We start from the raw sequence: 21,118 nt of genomic DNA on the forward strand, positions 1-21,118 counted from the left end.
GGAAATAATAAAATAGCAAAAAAATTTTCATTCTGAAAAATAACGTCATATTCTAAGAATTGCCGAACTTGTGCCACCTCCTGTGATGTTATGTTCTCCTGATACAAAACCGAGAAGCTGGGAAAATTTTTTGCGAATTGCTTTGATTTTCGATTTGTAATATTATTTTGACTTCATCTCTACAACTTTTATTTAAATTTGTGGTTTATAGAACTTATTATTTATATGGTGATGGTTTTGATAAATAAAAAAGTTTGTTTAAATATATAAATTGTTATTCATTATTTCTAAACAGTGTAAAATTCAATTTAATGCAGATAGTAATCATATATGATATATTGTTTATAATAATTTATTTGCACTATAATCTAATATGTAATATAATACAATAAATAATAATATAATATAATTATATAACAATGAACATGTATTATTATTTAAATAATGTAGCATTGATTGTTGATTGTAGATTATTGAAGATGTAAAATTGAAGTTTCTGTAACATAGAGAAACAAATATTAATTTTAATAGAGAAAACTAAAAATGTGATTTATATAAAATTAAATTAAAATTGAATAGTATTAATTTATAGTTAATAAATGTACTTCAAATTATTTAAAAAATGTATGCTATTGTTTCACATCTACTTCATTTTATTTGTTATAATCTGGCTAAAATATATTTTGTTTGTTAATAACTATGATATTAATATCTGTGAATACGTATTCGTTTATAAAAGATGAAGTTCAATTTTTTATATCGTTTATTACTAGTTTCTAAATGCTGAAAATAAGGAGAAACGCAATTTGTGAAATTTTTACATTCTAAAAGAATACCATTTTTTCAAACTTTGTGGAATGCTATTTGATTTAATTCTGTTGGCGATCTATAGTTAAAGTAAGGTTAAAAACTAACCTGCGATTAATATTTGATAGAAATGGTGAATTACATATTTAAGTAAGATAAAGTTACATAAATCTTAGAAAATGCTGTGTTACAATGGAAAGCTTAGTTTCTTTTGTTTTATTGCCGCTGGTTTAATCGCAATCCTACCAGAAGTATTGTTAAGGTTAGAATTCAATGTTTTTCAAGAATATTTTAACAACATTTGGTTTACGCATTTATTTCAATATGGATTCTTAAATATACTTGTACTTCTTGCGTTTCGCGACTTTGCTTATCAGGTATTTTAAATATATTACTATTATAACGATTCATTTATGTGAATTATTATGAAGACATCAATTTATTTTATGAATACTTACATTTAACAGGTTGCTGTAAGGGCAGTTCTCCTAGGATATGCCTTTGGTATTGGGATTATTGTGTCCTTTGTTGCACCATCTTCATGGCAAATGTTCGGAGTATATATTACTATAATGGCAATATTCCATTACACAGAATTTCTAAGCATAGCTTGGATAAATCCATCTACTCTTTCCATCGACAGTTTTATTCTAAATCACAGCATAGCTTATGGAGTAGCAGCATGTTCTAGCTGGATAGAATTTGTCATAGAAAGGCATTATTATTCTGCAATGAAAGAATCTTCTTTTATATCATACTTTGGACTTGTACTATGCATTTGCGGGGAAGTTTTGAGGAAATTGGCAATGTTTACTGCCAAGCATAATTTTAATCATATTGTGCAGAGTGAAAAGATGGATAGTCACGAACTGATTACGTATGGAGTTTACAGAATTTGCAGGCATCCTAGTTATGTGGGCTGGTTTTATTGGTCTATAGGAACGCAGGTAATAATCTTTCATATTAAATATGTATAATATTTTACTGAAGTATAGACAAGTTTTATATTTATCTTTGTAGCTAATACTCCAGAATCCAGTTTGTTTCCTTGCATACACTGGAGTATCTTGGAAGTTCTTTCACGACCGCATTTTAATCGAAGAGATTACTCTGCTTAATTTCTTTGGGCAGGATTACGTAGAATATCAGAAGAAAGTTAGTACAGGACTACCATATATATCTGGTTACAAGCTGAATTTATAGCAGCCAGTATGTGTCTGAAACACTCTAATTGTATCAATTCCTCAGGTTTAATCTTAACATTATTTGTACTGACTATGTTTTTTATTGTACCTCAAGCAACAATGCAATAATTAAGGGAGGTTTTCTTAACAAAATTATATTTATTGTCTCATTTCATTTTGAAGAATTATTCATATAACAATAGACTACACTTTCATTATATGGTTACTTTCAGTTGGTAGATTATACACTTTCTTTTTATATTTATGCTTATTACATATATGTGTGTGTGTGTGTGTGTGCGCGCGTGTATATATATATACATATATATATACGAAAAATAAAATAATAAATATAATGCTGTAGCTAACATTTGCATTGACATTTAGAAAGCATTCGTTCGATGTTGGATAATAAGAAAGTTTTAGAGATTTCAGCAATGTACTTACAATATCGTTAAGTCTGTACATAATCATTTACAATATTTTAGTATCGACAAAGCTTTTTGATATACTGATGTTAATTATCGATCTTGCCTTGATGATTCATGGCCTATATATTTTTATTATTGTGAAACCAAAGAATGAATTTAGATTATGAGAATTTTACTGAGAGAATATGTAGTATTATTTATAGATAGAAAAAAGAAAAATGAAAAATAATTGAATTATCGTTGTGCATTAGACTTGAGTCACACAAAATTTATATTATCATATTTTGTTTGTCATACAAATCTAGAAAATGCCCATGATTGTTACTACTTTCCATGTGAGAGAATCTGCATTTCTTAATTGACAGTTTAATAGGCAAATGCACTAATAAAAGGAAATAAATGACAATGTATCGTTGTAATAATTCATGAATAAACAAATAATAGTAATCTGTAAATGTATCGTTTGTCGAATCTTTCATTTAATCCTTACCTATTCGTTTTTTTATGCAATATTTCCTCTGAGAAATAGCGGTTATACAGAATGTAAGAAAACGCTAAGGTTTGAGAGACTAATTATAATTATTTACACACTTCCGTCGCATTTTCATTGAATACAAATCTCCTTAGAACTAGCAACATATTTTACTAGCACCGTATCTTAACTATGCAGATACTTGTAAGTAACTTTCCTTTGTTAGTATCACATAATGAAGTTTAAAGTGTTTCAATAAAAAGAAAGGAAAACAAATTTGTATAGAAGTCATAGAACAATCAATGATAGGGCCTATCATTGGTCCAGATAAATGTTGGAATAAAAATTTTACTTTGTAATACAACTTATTTCTTATGTTTTTCTATATGTCGAAGATAAACATTCTCAATTGAAAGAGAATTTGTTGTAACGTTACAACTAGAATTATGAACTAATGGAGCCATTTTTAGTGTTTGCTTAGCTAAAGATTAGAGGGAGTCTATGGGAAGTTAACAACTCAGACAATGGCAGTGAAAACTTATGCATGACGTAATATAATATTATTGTATCCATTCGCAGTCGCCTCAACGTTCATTCTTTGAACATGGCAGTCAATTGAAAAAAAAGCATTGTCAGATAAAAAAAATAAAAAAGGGAATAGGATTGGCTAATATGAGGAAAGAATCTATCGTACTTTATAAAAACAAAGAACTGTATAAAATGTAGTTAATTCGGTTATAAAATGTTGTCAGAAACATATTCTGTACACGTACAGATATAAAACTGCTTATACATATATCATTTGCCGTGGTAGGCTTTACAAACTGAATAATATAATTGTCCCTTCACTTAAATAAACCACTTCCATATCTTTCCAAGGTCGCCTCTTGTTGGAAGTCTATCGTCCAAATAACTATAAAACAAAAAGGAATAAAGAGAAAAAAGGGTTATTAAAACATTAATAATCCTTACTTGTTAAAATGTTAATAATTTACCTTGTCCCCAATGTTAACGAAGCGTTAAACAATTTACAAATTGGATTAATTCCATAAGTTACCAGAGAATACGTGTTTCTTCATTATTAAATCATTGTTGAAAGGACACGTATTCACTTAAACAAGACCTAATCCAATTAAACAACACTTAACTCAATATACATTTCATCGCATTTATAGTGTCTATGCATAATACTGTGAAAAGCACGCTCTGCTCTCGGATATCCATGGTGAAGGCGAGCAGATTTTGAAGTAGGATTAACAATGAGTAATTTTTGATACTGTACGCAGCCAAATTTGCCGCTGGTTTAGGGTGGATTATATTGACAGGAGGTGGAGGAACAAACGCGTCGAAGATGTCCGTATCCGCGTTGGTAAATACTAAGGAAGAGGGTATCCATCTTGCTCTAAGCAGCATGAAAGATTAACAGACCATTTTATACAGTTTCCATGTTGTTTTCTTAACAGAAAATTATTTTTTCATTTACCTAGTGCATGGTGAAACGTTCTTTCCCCTTATAGATTTTTCTCCAATGTCTATGGCCCCAGAATCTTGCACCTCCATGGTGTAAATGCAACCAGAAAATCCTTCTTGATATTTTCCATAAGTCATAGCATAGTCTGGCACTCCACCTAAGTACACGCTGCCTCTAGCATTCAAATCTTGCTGTGTTCCATAGCTAGCACTGCTCTCCATGTGTTCTCCATTTAATTCTATGCTTCCATCACTTCCCTGGCGCTTTAAGATTATTCTGTGTCGTTCTCCATCATCTACCTTCTGTGCAGTGACACGAATCACTACTGGTCCTGTACCCAAGTTGTATTGATACTCTACATAACTGAAAATAGCAGATTAAATAAAATATTTATTCTAAAAACTGGAATAGAATACTTATTGCTTGCAAATGAATTCATAAATTATTGTGTTTAATTAAAAAGAACATTGTTAATTACCCATCAACCACAGCAAGAGCCATGTAGTGATCAAGATTAAGATCATTTGGCGTCTGCCCATGCCACATGATCAGTCCTTTGGTCTTGTTCGTTGAAATTTCAAAACCTAACACTTCACGTTCTTCTTCATGGGCCATTACAGACTTATCTAACTCTAACCAACCATCCCCTCTGAATGCAACATCGTAAGTTACCTCCGCCACTGAAAATCAAAGAGAAATTAATAAGATTGTAAAATAAATATTTGTATTTAGTACTAAAATTGATTCTCTGAAATACTTACACTTTTCACAATTCTGTCCATTGTAGCCTAAGCGACAATCGCATTTGTAGGACCCATGGAGGTCTGTACAGGTGCCTCCATTTCTACAGGGAAGCAACAGTTCACATTGCTTCAAAATGTTCTCACAGTTTCTTCCCACGTAGCCGTATTCACAGGTGCATGAATAGTCGTACGAATCAGTATTCTGACACATTCCATGAATGCAAGGATTGGAGGCACACGGATCATAGGGAGTCGTAGTGGATGGTGGAATAGTGATTACAGTAGTCAACTTGGTTTGATTAGGATGTAGAACATTGCAGTCATCTATGTTTACTGAATCCAAGGCAGACTTTAGTATGTCTACATTCATCGAAGACACTCCAAGCTGAGAATATAATAGAATATGTTTTATTTGGATGATTCTATCAAGAATCTTCTGAAAAAGTTTATGATGAGCTTACATCACTGATGCAACCACGAAAAGTCCTATCTACGCCGGCATTTCTGTTCACTATAATTCTTCTGCGATCAACGCCTCCAATATAGAGTAGTGTATTAAGCGTCATGGTGCGAGCAGTCCCGGGAGACTTGCCTCCTATTGTAGGTTCTCCATTTATAGTCAAATTCCCCTCCTTGAAGTCTCTGTTGATGGAGACATGTGTCCATACACCAGGTTGAAGAACATGGTTTGATCTAATGATCGCCAGGCCAGAACCAATGTCGTATCGAAACTCGACACGTTCATCCTTGACTACCAACGCAACGAAGTCTCCAAGTCCCTCTTCACTTTGAGCACAATACATCAGTATGCCATCTTGATTGTCCAGAGGATTGAAGTTCATTGCTACTTTCAATCTGTAATAACATTGGAAATATTAAAGTCATTGTCCTGATTTAACATTAGATGTAGAAATTAGTTCCTGTTAGTAGGAGAAAATATTAGAATTAATGGGAGAAAATACATTGGAGGGACACACAATTTTCCTTTTGAAACGTGACTTACCCTCTTTGATGTTCATAAACTACTACGAAGGCAGGTAATCAGCAAAATGACAAAAATCCTGTTAAATCAATTTTTATTTGCATCTCAAGACATATATTTATACTTATAGCATCACTCGAAGCCCGTCGAAATACATATAAACGGTCATTCTGGCCCTAGAAACACACCACTTATGGCACATACATCAAACAGGTTCTTACAAAATAAGTACAAACATCTTAAGATGTGCCTGATATTAAGTGTGTGTGTGAATGTGTTGAGTGTGTGCTTAGTACACAAATCGCGTATAATGCCACAACACAATAATGCCAATAATAAGCTCTTGATACTACTGTAAAGTGCCTTTCTTGTTTGGTAGTGATCTTATTAATGGTTTACTTTAAACAATAATTAAAATAACTAACACGCGTTAAACATGCGTTAAAATGTATTATTCAAGAAGCTGTACAAAAAACCCTTTATGGTCCAAGATCCAACGAATCGAATGGCATCTTAATAAAAAGAGAGCTCTATCGACAAGAATTGTTTCTGAAATAATGTTGCTATGAAAATAATTACTTGGACCTGTAAAAGGTTGTTATATGAAAAGTATAACGTAAGTATATTAATTGATACTCTAATATTACAGCACCATGAGGTTCATTCCAAGGAACTACTCACTATACAGGCTTCAACATAATCATCTATGACACGTATGAGGCAGACACAAAAAAATCTAATTGTAAATAAAATTCTCATAAAAAAAATATATATAATACATATATAATATATAATATGCTGACTAACTATAAATAGCAGTTACATAAGAATCGATTCGTTCTCTACAAACATTTAATAGTTATAAATGACTTTTCCTTCGTTTCTTTTTTTCTTTTTTATCATTATGTGCATTGAAAGGGTTTGGTTGTGAAAAAAGGACTAATGTTTCGTGTGGTGCAGCTTATTGTGGTGATGTGGCCTTGATCGTGGATTTCTAACTTGTGCGTTGCGTGCTCGTAATCGATCGTATCTTTTGGTTGGGTTCATTCTCGGCCTGAAAATCATTGTTCCAATTAAGATCAGGGATTTCCTTTTATTGGGGGCAAGTTAAAGTGCGCCTGAGGAACCTTTAGAGAGTCTTTGTATCCATCGATTAACATTTAAACATACATATAATAAATTGTTTAACATGAAACTCTAAAGTAAAAACTTTCTAATTGTTTACTGACAAATATAAAAAATAAGGGACATATGCAGCAAAAAAATTGGGCTAACTTTTCTAATCATGCATCATGCACTGTTCAGATACTTACCGTCTAAGAGCTTTAGGTGTATCGTGTGCTATATAGGATTTATCGTCATGGAAGGCTGGTTCATAGACCTTCATCGTATTCTCGCAACGAGCACCGGTTGTTCCGTAAGGACAATAGCATTCGAAGCCCGTTTCCTTGTTTATGCAATCGCCTTCACCACATGCACCTATAATTATAGACAATTACAATTGTACAGATATAAAAACAAAAGACAAAAATGAAAAAATAAAAAGTAATTAAAACATATTTTTACCTGGATAACAAGGCTGTCCAACATAGTCACAGTGCTTGCCACTGTAGTCAGCACGACACAGACAAATGTATCCATTCTTTGTAGCAGCTTCTTGACATACACCACCATTGTTACAAGGATTTTCAGCACAAGTTTCACAGTTAGTGATCCCAGAGCTATCTGTCTGATCACCAATCAGATCAACTTCCTTTTCTCCAATTACCAATCTACTGATACAGCCAACGAAACCACTGTTGATCTCTGCATATTTGGTAATTATGGTACCACTGTGGACTCCACCCACAAACAATAATGATTTCATATCCAATCCTTGTTTTCTGCCATCTGCGATACCTTTGTAAGGGCCTTCACCATCGACTAACATGGTTCCCTCCTTTCTGTGACGTTGGAGTTTTATAGTATGCCACTCTCCAAGTGTTACAGGCTTTTCTGCCCGAATCATAGTTGGTCCAGAACCAAGATCAAAGCTAACATAGGAAAATTCTTATTATAAATGCAATTAAAGAAACAGAATCCATACAAAAATTTGTTTCGCGTTTAAAATATTACAACTAGATATGTTATGTGTCTTTGCATATCATGCACGTTCTATACATTATTGCATTTTAATTGCATATTAGTGATATATTCAAGTTATTTTTAAGTTAGTTATTGATAATTACCTAAATTGTGGGTAGCCTCTAACCAGTGACAACATAATAAAGTCTCCATTTCCACGGTTGGATTCATCATTGTACAGGATTATACCATCATAGCTCTGTGGTTTGAATGAGATCTCTATGTTGAATTTCAGATATGAGTCAGCTAGTGGAGGTAAAGCGATGAAACTTTGAGGTGCCTGACTGAAGTATGGAACTACTCCAGTTACGACAAGCATAGTCGGTATTTCTATATTTTCATGGTCGTTGTTCACAGTGCAGATGTACGTGCCTGCATCCTCTGCCTTGACGTTGGTTAGCTTCAATTTGCTCTAAGAAGGAAAAAGATAATACATGGAGTCAGAATGTCTTCTGCTATCGTTTTTAATTATGATTTTTATATTATGATTATCATACCTCAAACACTTGAGCGTCAGGTTGCAAAATACCTCCTAGTTTGCTCCAAGAGAACGTCAGTGGTGGATCGATGCTAGGACGACAATCCATTTCTAGACTGGAGCCATAAGGAGCAAGCTTGGTTTCAATTGCTGGAGCATCGTTGTTTCCACCTAATAAAAGAATCCTCAATTGAAGATGTATATTTTTGGAGCTTTGAACTTATTGTATACTTACATTGAAGCATAATTTTGTAAGCATAAGTATGAAATAAAGACTTTATTAGTTTACTATATTACTTGGATGATCAATAAATAAAGTATAAAGATTAGGATACTGGGAAATAAATAGAATAATAGAATAATCAAGTATGAAACTTTACCATGGACGACAAGATTGAAGTCCTGCTCGAAGGTACCATCAGGAGTGTCTGCAGTGCATCTGTACAGTCCACTGTCACTGACAGTCACATTAGACAATCTTAAAGTGTTTCCATGCACTTGAGCATTTTGTGGCAGACTAGAATGGTTAGGTCTGGACCAGTAGTAACGTGGATTATGAGTTCCAGAGCATGCACAACGTATGTCAATGTTATCCCCAATGTTCACTGGATCCTGAGAGACTTCCACACTGACAGCAGGTATTGTAGTAGCTAAAATATAAACAATAGAGTTAGCAGAATGCATTGAAAGTTATTTTTAAAACGTATGAACGTGAAGCCCTTTCCATTACTGCTTCCTATGACATTGAGTTTAGGATAAATCTAAAATGACAATGGATATCATTTGGATCAGGAGCAGGCTATTCTACAGAATAACGAACACATGTGGAAGATATTAAATAACCTTGCTAAGATGTTAATATCCTTTTCTATGATCATTGTGCAAAGTTTCTAATTCTCTCAACCTTTAGTACCATGAACACAACGATACAAAGTGTAAGGTAGTGACAGGATGAAGATCTATTTCGCAGTCAGACTGTGTTCCTGATTTTTTTCTATTAGGGTAGAGATAGTTTGAGAGGAACAGTAAGAAAATGTTAATCTTGTTCAACAAAAGAAGGAGAAAAGCATTAACTGTCCAATAGACATCACAAATCGGGAACACATAATTTGTTGAAACAAAACAAACCGCCTAGTTGTTGAAGATAGTGGGGAATCCACCGTTTGCTGTTGAAGTAGTAGCGGTTATCAGGATAGAAGATAGCATTCACATTGCAATAGTAATCCAACAGAAAGCATCCTTGAACGCTGCAGACGCAACTGCTTTCCCTGCACTGCATTGGGTTCACACGCGTGCAATCCGTACGCAAATTAAGTACTAATAAACAATACCGCGACAACCATAAATAAAAACTGTGTCCATCGAATCTGTATCATGACTTGCTGATGATTAATTTTGCTCAAATTGAACTGAATTGGATTCAATCCAAAATGATTCATGCTCAGGAACAATTTAGTACAATCAGGTACAATACATACCCTTCTAGTCATAGTTTTTTGGTCGTATGTTGTCTAATTATATTACTTGATTTGTATCGAGAAAAATGAAAAGTATGAAAGTGAAGGAAGAACACCATGCATGATGTGATAGAAACCATGGGTTTCAACTTACGTGAGACATTTAAATTAACATAATCACTGGAAACCCCATGAGAGGTTTGGGTCTGGCAGATGTACCTTCCACTGTCTTCCAGTCTTACTCTAGGTAGATCCAAATAATCGTCTTTGATTCTAGCATTAGGTGGCAATGGCAGTCCTTCCCTGGACCAGTGTATTGTAGCTCTATCGCTGACCATGCATCGTAAACGCACAGGTTGTCCCACATATGTAACCATGTCTCTTTCGAGATGTCTGACTTCTGTGTTCTCGTAAGGATTTTCTGTAATATATTGATTATAGCAGGATTACATTTCATTTTATAGCTATATATTAGAGCTCCATTTATCTGAACTCAGTGGAAGTGTTTATTAGTGTTTGATTACAAGGCTGCGTTTTCCAGAAGGTGCATTAAGCGCAAACTGGGATCTCACTCTTGTGGGACCAAATTTTACGACTTAACTTTAAAACCTATAACTATATTATGTTATATAAAAGTATAAATGCGGCCCTGTTTGATTGCATAAACTCCTCTTATATGCTCACTGGCTAAGTCATTGTCCCAAAAATGAGGTCTGATGAATGGAGTTTTATTATAGAACTATTAGAATCAGAGTCTATGGTATTACGTACGATTCACTAGAACTTCAGCAACAGCTTCAGCGGTTCCTGCTTCATTGGTAGCTTTACAAACATATTTTCCCGCGTCAGAATAAGTGATTCCATGGAACTGGAGAAGTCCACGATGGTGTGTCACCGAATGAGGTAAGCTACGCCCTATGGCATCCCATTCTATGTTCATTGGTTCGTCACCAGTGGTACGACATTCGATTGATGGATTTTCTCCGGATCGGACTGTTTGTCTTGGTGGGATTAACACAATCCTTGGTGGGGCTGCAACAATATATAAACAAATAATTTTCAATTCTGTGATTGTTCAACTCGCACATAAGGCATTGTAAACAAAAGTGGACTAAACTTAATTAATCATAATATCTCGATTTAATTTAGTTTAATTTTTTTAATTTAATTTAATGAATTCTCCTACTTTTGTATGATTAATTATGTCACATAAAATAATGAGATTAATTGTTGCGTTAAGTACTTTATATTCATGTCTATGGTAAACAAAGAATTATTCAATTTGCTGAATACTTGACTTAGCCCACTTCTGTTCTCATATTATGTAAGCTAGACAAAGCTCGATCGAAGATCTTACATAATACTTCAAGGACAGATGTGGCTCTGAAGAGAACATTTCCAGTTAGGTCTCTCCCAGTGCAAACGTACTCTCCTGCGGCGCTTTTATCCACGACAGGGATGATCAGTACACCATTGTCAACGGAATTACCAGCTGGCAGTGGTCTATCGTCCGCCCTTCTCCAATCCAGATAAATTCTGTGTCCATCGGAATCTTGCACATGGCAACGCATTTCCACCTTGCCGCCATCGGGGATCCTGAGGTAGTCCGTTCGTATAGCGTTATCATTTCCGTCCTACAACGAATATTTCAATGTTTTATTAATACTCATCATATTCTTAAGCTATGGTTACAGCAGATACGTGTTCTGACGAATGAACGATATCAAGTGGTTAGTGTTTAAATATTTTTGTGAGCTATTGTAAAAATACCACAACAAGGAACACGTACAATTACAGGACAATTATAGGAACACGTACAATTACAGGACAATTATAAGAACACGTACATTTATATCCTCTACTCTGATATAGACTCGTTCCTCAGTAGTTCCTACTCTGCTACTTGCATGGCAGATGTATGAACCTTCGTCACTCGAAGAAGCGGAGTGTATTTCATAAACGGCCTGATGAGGGGCTGCCAATTCATTGGTTGTACTATTGCAGAAAAATCCAGCGGTTACCTCTGGCTTTTACTTTCCACTATTATTATTAGACTGCGAGTATTTATGCAAATTCATATTTTCATGAATGCAACTAAGAGAGTATGCTGTAGTTTCATCTATAAAATATTATACCTAGTACTGTTTTTTGGACTTTTACTTCATGTTTACCTCATATAGTATGTCAGAAAAGTAATGAGATTGATGTCGTTTCTCGGGAACTGGTAATTTTATGGTGTTGTATAGTTTCTCAAGAATATTTTAGAGGGAACAAAGTTCATTTGTACTTGAGGTATTTGCAGATATATATTTTCAGAGTATCAGTCCGATTACTTTCCTCACACACTCTGTAACGGAATACATAATAAGCATAATGCTTTTTAGAATTCTTGGTAGATAAAATCATTTTCTATCAAGGTTCTTATAACTTTCTACCGTTTTAATTATGTTCTGATGAAGTTGCATAAAAATCAGCAGTCTAATTATAAGATCTTCCTTTTAAAAAGTAACTTACAGTGATACTACGTTCGGATGTCTGCTCCAAGTAACTGAAGGTTCCGGAAATCCATTTGCGCTGCATAGTAGTCGTACCCTATCCCCAGGTCTCACGTGCAGCATTCCAGATTGGGGCGATATACTGATGACAGGCATGGATTGAACTTCTATGTATACCATGGCTGAATTCGTTCCGGCGGGATTGATAGCGGTACAGACGTACGACCCACCATCGCTGGCTGTGATGTTGGTTAGTCTCAGAACACCACCAGGAAGTTGTTTAATATTATGGGGCAACGGTCGACCAGATTCGTGAGACCAATGTAACTCTGGCATGGGGATTCCAGTTGCTCGACATTGGAGATCCGTGGACCCATCCAGAGTAACTGGGGGGACATTCTTGGGATAGATCTCTACCAATGGAGGTTCCCTGCCTGTTTAAACAAGCCCAATTAGTGAAATAAAAGTTATTCTTAAACGATTCTTAAGCTTGTGTGTGAATAGATTATACAATTAGTAAATTTTAATTTTAATTCTAATATATTCATCTACGAGTCAAAGATCATTATACAAAGATATATACATACAAAAATTTACTAAAGCAGTGATACGTGGTTCGATTACTGGACAATTTTGTGTAAGGAACAGAAAATTTAATATTTACTCACGTTCGACCTCGATCATGGCGCTAGCTTCGTGAGTTCCACTTGGTCCAGTAACTCGACACACGTATATACCCCTGTCAGCAATTTGGATGTCGACAATTCTCAAAGTGTCTCCTACTTGTCGTACATTAGAGCTTAGCGGTTGAAGATACTTGCTCCACGTCAAATGTTCACCGGGTTCTCTGCTTGTTAGACACCTTATTTCAGCTATGTTGCCTTGAGGAACGGTCTGTTTCTCAGGCGTCACCTTGACAAACGGCGCTGGTGTTCTAGATGTTACTGTTATGTTGATAGTGCTGTTAGTCATTCCTATGTAGCTGGTCGACGTACAGACGTAGATACCGGAGTCATAAGGGGTAGGATTTACAATTGTTAAGACACCATCACGTTGGCTGGCTGTGTGAGGTAGTGGGTTTCTTTCTCTAGACCAGGTAAGATTCGTTATTAAAGATGTCACGCACGTTATCACGATCGTTTCTCCAGGCTGGCCGAACCATTGTGACGGGGTGATGGTTGGTGGTATTATGGGTTGAGTGGATTTTCCTATAGACAAAATGATCATCTTGTAAGGACTATTTTCTGTATAGCATAATATTAAAACTGTTAATGAAAGTGTATTTGCTAACTTCTGTTAATTTCCTAATTTTAATATCATTCTACAATTAAAGATTGTTAGATGCAAAAACACAAATCTCTTGAAAACATCTTACAAGGTAACGACACAAGGATGGAATGACAGTCAACGGTACCTTCAACATGAAGAATGACAGTTCTCTCGTCCACGCCAACGTTATTCCTTGCCACGCATTTATATTCGGCGGCATCGTACCTCGAAGCAGATCTAAGGAGCAAAATTCCATTGTTGACCACTACACCCGGGCTCATGGGACCATAGACACGAATCCATTCGACTCGTGGCGGGGGATTCCCAGTTGCCTCGCACCGGAATTCCGCTGGTTCTCCTTCCATTACTTGTAAAGATGATGGCTCGACGATAACCCTTGGTGGAACTAAATTTGAGTGTTTAAATAGGAAAATAAAATTATCCAAATGAAATCAAGATAATTAATGTATTGTGTTAATGTCGTTTTGATTAATTGACTGTTGCCTTATCTGGCATCTTCTCACTTTTCGAAATGTGGAATATTGGAAGTTGTATCATTATTTTACTTATTATGTATCATCTGCCAAATTAAACCTAAGTATAGACGCAGATAGGACATTTTATTGTAGCATTATATGTTGCTGTGGCATGTTGTAGCATTGTATGTGCAGCTAAGTTATTACTACTGGCATCTAAGCTAAGATTCGTGTACCTGGAATGTCCAGCAAACTTCGCGGGAAAGCTGCGTCCGGATGAATTATACGATACTCAATAATATTAATAAAATATGTACGAAGGTGAATATTTCTTAGTAGTCAAATTCTCTTTATGTTACCTCCAACAGTGAGAGTGACGTTCTTGTAACCAATATGTACTCCATCGCTGATTTGACAAATGTAAATGCCGCTATCAGACACTTTCAAGTCTCGAATGATCAATAAGCCACGCTTGTCGTCTATGCTTCTTCCTATTGGTAATTCGTCACCTTCTTTTTCCCATCTGATGTGCAAAGATCCCTGTATTCCAAGAAATATTTAATACATCCACCGCACATATCTTTCCAAATGATTTATTTATTTTTCTTACATTGTCCGTTCTTTCAAAGCAATGGTACCTAACAGTACCTCCAGCTTCAACGATCTGGAACTCGGGTTCTCTGATATAAACCACAATCTTTGGTGGATTTAAGGGTGGACGACTTGTCGTGGTGGTCGATATTGTGCCTTCTGTAAAAAATACCATAAAAGTTAAAAGAAGCATGTCTTTGGAATCATATAACATAAAAACATATAAATGAAAATAATGAGGAAGGACTTAATTGTCCAAATCCGACATTTTACACTCAGTTTGATACAAGAAGCCCATTAACCAAGGTGTGATCAGACCAACAAATCAAAGTGGTCAAAAAGTTAGAAGATCTATGAAATAGTCAGTAGTGAACATATGTGATCCATAGGTTTGACTAAAGGTGTGATCAGACCAACAATCAAAGTGGTCAAAAAGTTAGAAGATCTATGAAATAGTCAGTAGTGAACATATGTGATCCATAGGTGTGACCAAAGGAAACAATCATATCCAATAATGAACTAAACTAAAACACGAATGAAGATGAAACCATGATGTTCCACCCTTCCAGGGACAAACACGAATATTCCTTTAATTTGGCTCATCAAACCTGGCGTGACCGTCGTTATAACTTTGATCAGTTCCGTTCCATGATCGTCCACGATGCAGCATATTACATTGAAAGGATTCTGCTGGACGTAAACGTACCAGCTCCTCCACGATCCATTAGTAGTTCTTTCAATGGGCCCTGGTGGCATGCTGGACGAAGTTAGTGGCCAGCCGTCGCACGGAGTCATTGAGAAATAGATATAAAATGGGTGTGGGGACTTGTAACTGCACGTGAACAGAACCCACGAATTTGCCTTTAACACGCTCGTCACTGGCGTTAGACTTACCATCAGCCCATCTAACCGATCCAAAATATTTCATTTAATATCTTCCTCATCCTAAATTGCTTTAGAGAATTTTCTTGAACCCTGACAAGCTTCCAATAAATCTAACAATAAGTATTTCGAAGTTCCTTTCATACGTACCAGTGTATTGACAATACTGGCCCACAAATCCTGGCTTGCAGTGACACTTCACGTGGCCGGTGTGCGTCATCTCGCAGCTTTCCTCGTTGTTGTTGCAAGGACATAGGATGCAGGAGCCCAGGTAGCTGACGGATCGGTCGCTAGTGTCTCTGTAGTAACCTGTTGCGCAAGACTCGCAGGATGTTCCAACGTATCCGGTCGGGCAGCGACAAACTTCCACTTGGACAGCTCTTCTGTTGCCAGTTGGGTGCTCCACGGCTGTGTCCAGGCTTATGTCGCTAATGTAGGTGGCTCTCATTCCTTCGCTGTGGGTTGCACGAACCAAAATCGCCTCCAAGTTAGAGAGTACAGTCATCAGATCGGTCCTGGAGCTGACTCGAGGCCCCTCGGTGGTCAAACGCTTCCACTCTGATTCCCTGAATGGCACCGAGTAAGTCAATGGAACGTCAGGCTGGATGTCAATAGGATTCGTCCAGAACAACGTGATCCCATTTCCAATCAAGATAATATCTTGATCCTTGTAACTCTGAGCCCCAGGAATGGCAGTGATATGTTGAGTCAAAGTCAGACTTCCTCCGTAGCTTTTAACCTTGTTGCCAGTGAAAATGGGCGGCAGGGACCACAACAAGCTGCGTCGTCTGCTATCCGGATAACGATACCCTATTTCGTTCGTAGCCAAGTTCAATTCGAAATCACGGTGGTCGATGATTTCCTGTCTCGTCGAATCGGTTAGAGTAAATCCGTGTTGGTTGTCGTATACCCACATGGGAATCTGCTGAACGTATAAGGAACTCTCGTGACATTGATCGGTCAGTCCACTGCAGTAACACTCGCTACACCCATCCGGATTTTCTGCGGACAGTCCAAATGTAGCTGGACGACACCTGTTACACTGCCGTCCCTCGACGTTTCGTTTACAATCGCATCTATCACCAATGTACAAGCTGCTGCGCGAACCCATTTCGTTGCAATCAGTATGGTTTACCTCGCGACCTGTGCAATCGTAAGGAGTTCCTCGAGTCGCGTCACCCGTGTATCCTGATTCACAGAACTCGCACAAGTCGCCAGTGGTATGGTGAGCACAGTTCTCGCATACTCCCGTGTCAGGATTACATTGGTTGGAATGACCATTGCAGTAGCAAGGCTCGCACGTACCCAGATAGAGACCTTCGCCACCTCTAGTGTATCCAACATCGCAGTCCTCGCAAGATAGTCCCTTGTAACCCACTGGACAAGAACATTCTTCCACCTCTACGGCTCTTGCTCGACCTGTGTTGTACTTTTCAGCTGTATCCAGGGATACCAACGACAAAGCAGCCTCGTCGGTGTGGGTGGTGTATGTGGCTTTAATCCTAATCGCGCGAATGTCAGCCAGGGCCATTAGCAAGTGTTCTCTGTCAGCCTGTGTTCCATCGTTGCGTTGCCAATATTGTTCTAACAGAGGTACGACGAAAGTCTGGGGAGTATTTGGCTCGGGAGACTCTTTGGAGAAGTACAGCAAGTTGATATCGTTGGCGCTGATCAACTCGACGTCAGCAGCGTTGTTTTTCGAGCTTTGACCACCTGGAGACGGAACATAGCGAACAGTATACTTGAGGTTGCCACCATAGGAGGTAACTTGATCGCCTAGGAAAATGCTAGGCAGCTGCCAGTAGTAAACATCGTTGTTCCCACGGTTAGGGAATTCGTTGTAGATGATTTCGCGGCTGACTGTGTCCAAACGAATACCGTCTGTGATTGGTAGACTATCTGGTGTTCTAGACTCGATGAGAGAGAAGTCCCTGACAGAATTGGTAAATGAAACTCGAATCTGTAAAACAGTACCGTCTCGTGACAATTCTGTAGGTAAAATTCTGTAGGATTTTCATTAACTGCAACGTAAAATATACTCACGTCGTTTCTGTACCAGTTGGAGGAGACGCATTTGTCAGTAATGCCCATGCAAAAGCAGCTGATGCAGCCAAATTGATTTTTCGATGCCAAATTGAACGTGTTCGCCTTACATTGATTGCAAGTAAGACCCGTCACGTATTGCTGAAAACCAATACGTTAATACCATATGCATCAAAATCTATCCTTGAATCGTTCTAGTACTAATTCTCTTCATTTATCCCCCTGTACTTACTTTTAAACAGAGCAGGAATATTTCCGAATCAAACGACAGCATAAACAACATTGAGCACGTCATACAAACTTATTTTAACTTAAGTAAGCAAGTAATTTTTTACCCTTCACAAACGTATACTGGATTTCTAGACCAAGAAATTTAAAGTTTAATACCTTGCATCGGCACCTGCCGGTGTTAGGATCCGCGATCGTACTGAGACTACCATCAGGGTCACAAGAAGATTCGGGAACACACATGTCTCCTGGAATAAGAGGATTTCCTCGGTATCCAACGTTGCACTGTTCGCACCTACGACCTATGTATCCTGCTGGACAATCGCAGGTCGGCTGACCATCAGATCCAAGGTGACAAGTGCGTGCAAACCTGTTTCAGAGCAAGTTCAAGCAAATAGTTGTAACACAATTCTTTTAGACTTTAAGTTAATTAGTGATTGGACTGTGGATGTTTATGCATTTATAAGAAATTATAAAATACGCCAAGTATATTACTTGTAAAATATTGAAAGTATTCAGAAAAGTATAGTGTACTCATTAAGATATTTAGCGAACGAAACAAATCGGCTTAGCTTCCATTAGAAATATGTATGAATTTGCACGAATATTCGTAGTCTACTAATGGTATTGTCTTACTGATTGGATGGATTGGTGAGTGGACAGGGGCACATTTGGCAAGGAATATTCCTCGCAGGATCTCCATAAAATCCCAAAGGGCAACCAGGAGGCGCGGCTAAGTAACATTGACCAAGCCAAGGACCAGATTCTCGTCTTTCGTATCCTGGAGCACATTGCTCGCACGACAGGCCACTGTATCCTATATAAATATTGTATTTCGTAATCATTCTGAACATAGATTCGGAAAGTCTGACCGGTCTCAGTGAATCGAATTAAAACTTACCTATAGGGCATTCACATTCTTCCACATAAGAGGCCGATCCGAGTCCAGTATTCCTTACATCAGCTGTGTCCATCACTATGTTAGTGAGCCGGATATCCAAGTACGGAGAATCGTCATACTGTACTCTAACAAATAATTCTTTTGTCAATTTCGATCTGTGAATTTGCTAATAACTAGACTGCGTAATTTTATGCATTTGTGGGAAATTTGAAAGTGCAAAAATGTACAGAATGCATATAACGTGTAATGATATAGAAAATATCCAAAATATATTCAGCAAAGCAATTGTCTACCTAGTATTATAATAGTATGAACTTGCATAAATATTTGCAGTACTGATAACTGGTACAAACAAATGATCCAAACGCTGGCCTTCAGTCACTGGAGAGGCACAACTCAACGTCTGGGTCATCGGTTTTGAATAGATCAAACTGTTTCGCATACTTGATCAAGATATTGTCCACGTTCTCCAGTGTCATCATGATATCTTCCCTGGTGGCAGGAACCTCAGCCCATCCTTGTTGCTTGTACCATTCGCCATCGAAGAACCTGACAGCCTCTTCGTTATCGTAACCCGTTATTATCTGCTTTCCTTTATGCAAGAGTCGATAATTATTTCCAATCAGAATAACCGACGGCGCGGTGTTTGGTATGCCGGTTCCATTATAGGTTACTCTGTACTTCAGATAACCACCGTAGGATTTCAACTGATTTCCGTGATAGTTCTCAGGCATGACGAAGTAAGCAACTTCCTGTTCCTCTCTTGAACCCAGTGGCAGTTGGTTTGCATCGTACAGCTGCACTCCATCTCGACCTATACCTCTCACAGCTTGCACTTGTCTGGTGATGTCGTTCAGAATTTGCAGATCCGGTTGAGTTTTCACGCTTACGATACTATGGCGGTCGAAAGGCGGTGGAATGTGATAAGTGAAGAGGTTGGCGCTGCGACATTGGGTAGCGACTCCGAAACAGAAGCAGGAAATGCACTCGTCTGCGGTTCTAGCTTCAGAGTTGAACGTTCCCTTGGGACAGATCTCCGGTCCGGTCTTGTTCACGATCACGATGGCGTCGGGAATGGCAATTACGAAGCCAGCGCTGTTCAGTGCCTCGCAGGAGTAGGATCCTTGGTCTTCTGGTTGCATGTCAGGGCATGAGAGAGTTCCAGTTCCGTTTATCGATGTCATGTAGCATTTGGGAGGAACGTGGCCCCAGTTGAGACGCCAGCTGATCTCGGGAGTGGGTACGCCAATCGCTGTGCAGGTTATCATTAAAGATGTTCCTTGAGACACGATGATCATTGGTGGAGGTGGTTTCACTATGTAAACTGGAGCTAAATAACACGAAAAAAGAAAAAAGCTATTGCTTAAATCAAATTCTTTACAGATTCAGAATAGCAGTGCTCACTTAAATTCCAACAGAACTATTTCGCCTTAATTCGAATATTCTACTGTTGCCTACTACTCAGTGTCTCGAGTTCAGCTTAACTAAAACTCACTGACAAAGACGATACATAGATATAGTGCGAGTAAATGAGAAATATTATGTCTCTCTCACGTTTGTTCTCATCACTTTTGTCGAGGAGCTCGGAAGTACATATATCGCGAGAATTACAATGTGCTTTCCCAACGAATTGAAATTTAAGCGGCTACTGTATCTAGTAAAAGAACAAAGAGACACGTACAGCATCCTACTTCGTCGCTACCGTCTATGCAGTCCCTCTCCAAGTCACAATGATAGCTTTTGGGTATACATTGATCGTGGCTGCCACAGGCAAACTCTGTGAAGCGACAGGGAGTGCCTGGTGCGTTTGGAGCACAGTCTTCTTCGTCGCTGCCGTCGGCGCAGTCCTTGTCACCGTCACAGCGCCACACTTTGCTCACACACTCTGTGTTGTTGCAGCGGAACTGATTTGGCTCGCAACCGTGCGGACCTATTCAATGTAATGAATTTTCTTATAGAACCTTGTATGAGTCAGACTATGAATCTTCATACATTTAAGCGAGATTCGAAGATGCAAATATGCAGAATGTCCATAAAATATTCATAAAATAGGTGAACCAAATCTTTATTTAATCGGGTTCTTG

At 37.6% G+C, this 21,118-nt stretch overlaps 2 protein-coding genes across 3 annotated transcripts in view; one reads left to right on the forward strand and one right to left on the reverse strand.

Moving 5' to 3' along the window:
* The first annotated feature begins 718 nt into the window (after window positions 1-718).
* LOC117217135 (protein-S-isoprenylcysteine O-methyltransferase) lies at window positions 719-2,147 on the forward strand. The gene is made up of 3 exons (XM_033464498.1): window positions 719-1,184; window positions 1,275-1,754; window positions 1,828-2,147. Exons 1-3 carry the CDS (start codon window positions 987-989, stop codon window positions 2,008-2,010), a joined length of 861 nt encoding a protein of 286 aa, XP_033320389.1. The 5' UTR covers window positions 719-986; the 3' UTR covers window positions 2,011-2,147.
* Window positions 2,148-2,977: 830 nt separating this feature from the next.
* The window catches only part of LOC117217134 (basement membrane-specific heparan sulfate proteoglycan core protein-like), a 186,140-nt gene continuing 167,999 nt past the window's right edge, over window positions 2,978-21,118 (reverse strand). The window contains exons 29-58 of one of the 2 annotated variants that reach the window (XM_033464496.1): window positions 20,716-20,964; window positions 19,479-20,364; window positions 19,035-19,159; window positions 18,770-18,950; window positions 18,293-18,503; window positions 17,906-18,046; window positions 16,013-17,822; window positions 15,589-15,885; window positions 15,000-15,139; window positions 14,749-14,929; window positions 14,626-14,655; window positions 14,059-14,319; window positions 13,313-13,852; window positions 12,664-13,078; window positions 11,997-12,144; window positions 11,507-11,783; window positions 10,921-11,181; window positions 10,304-10,570; window positions 9,821-10,009; window positions 9,073-9,342; window positions 8,712-8,863; window positions 8,319-8,626; window positions 7,657-8,123; window positions 7,404-7,569; window positions 5,570-5,963; window positions 5,127-5,493; window positions 4,844-5,045; window positions 4,378-4,728; window positions 3,890-4,296; window positions 2,978-3,807 (exon numbers count right to left, since the gene is read on the reverse strand). In XM_033464496.1, coding sequence (XP_033320387.1) covers window positions 4,038-4,296; window positions 4,378-4,728; window positions 4,844-5,045; window positions 5,127-5,493; window positions 5,570-5,963; window positions 7,404-7,569; window positions 7,657-8,123; window positions 8,319-8,626; window positions 8,712-8,863; window positions 9,073-9,342; window positions 9,821-10,009; window positions 10,304-10,570; window positions 10,921-11,181; window positions 11,507-11,783; window positions 11,997-12,144; window positions 12,664-13,078; window positions 13,313-13,852; window positions 14,059-14,319; window positions 14,626-14,655; window positions 14,749-14,929; window positions 15,000-15,139; window positions 15,589-15,885; window positions 16,013-17,822; window positions 17,906-18,046; window positions 18,293-18,503; window positions 18,770-18,950; window positions 19,035-19,159; window positions 19,479-20,364; window positions 20,716-20,964 — 9,545 coding nt within the window. In that variant the 3' untranslated portion in view covers window positions 2,978-3,807; window positions 3,890-4,037. Of the gene's footprint in view, window positions 3,808-3,889; window positions 4,297-4,377; window positions 4,729-4,843; window positions 5,046-5,126; window positions 5,494-5,569; window positions 5,964-6,167; window positions 7,145-7,403; window positions 7,570-7,656; window positions 8,124-8,318; window positions 8,627-8,711; window positions 8,864-9,072; window positions 9,343-9,820; window positions 10,010-10,303; window positions 10,571-10,920; window positions 11,182-11,506; window positions 11,784-11,996; window positions 12,145-12,663; window positions 13,079-13,312; window positions 13,853-14,058; window positions 14,320-14,625; window positions 14,656-14,748; window positions 14,930-14,999; window positions 15,140-15,588; window positions 15,886-16,012; window positions 17,823-17,905; window positions 18,047-18,292; window positions 18,504-18,769; window positions 18,951-19,034; window positions 19,160-19,478; window positions 20,365-20,715; window positions 20,965-21,118 lie in introns of those variants that run through there. The other variant, XM_033464497.1, reaches the window with a different exon arrangement.

The sequence above is a fragment of the Bombus bifarius genome, unplaced genomic scaffold (genome assembly GCF_011952205.1).
Source record: "Bombus bifarius isolate JDL3187 unplaced genomic scaffold, Bbif_JDL3187 scf7180000007974, whole genome shotgun sequence".
NCBI classification, from domain to species: Eukaryota; Metazoa; Arthropoda; class Insecta; order Hymenoptera; family Apidae; genus Bombus; species Bombus bifarius.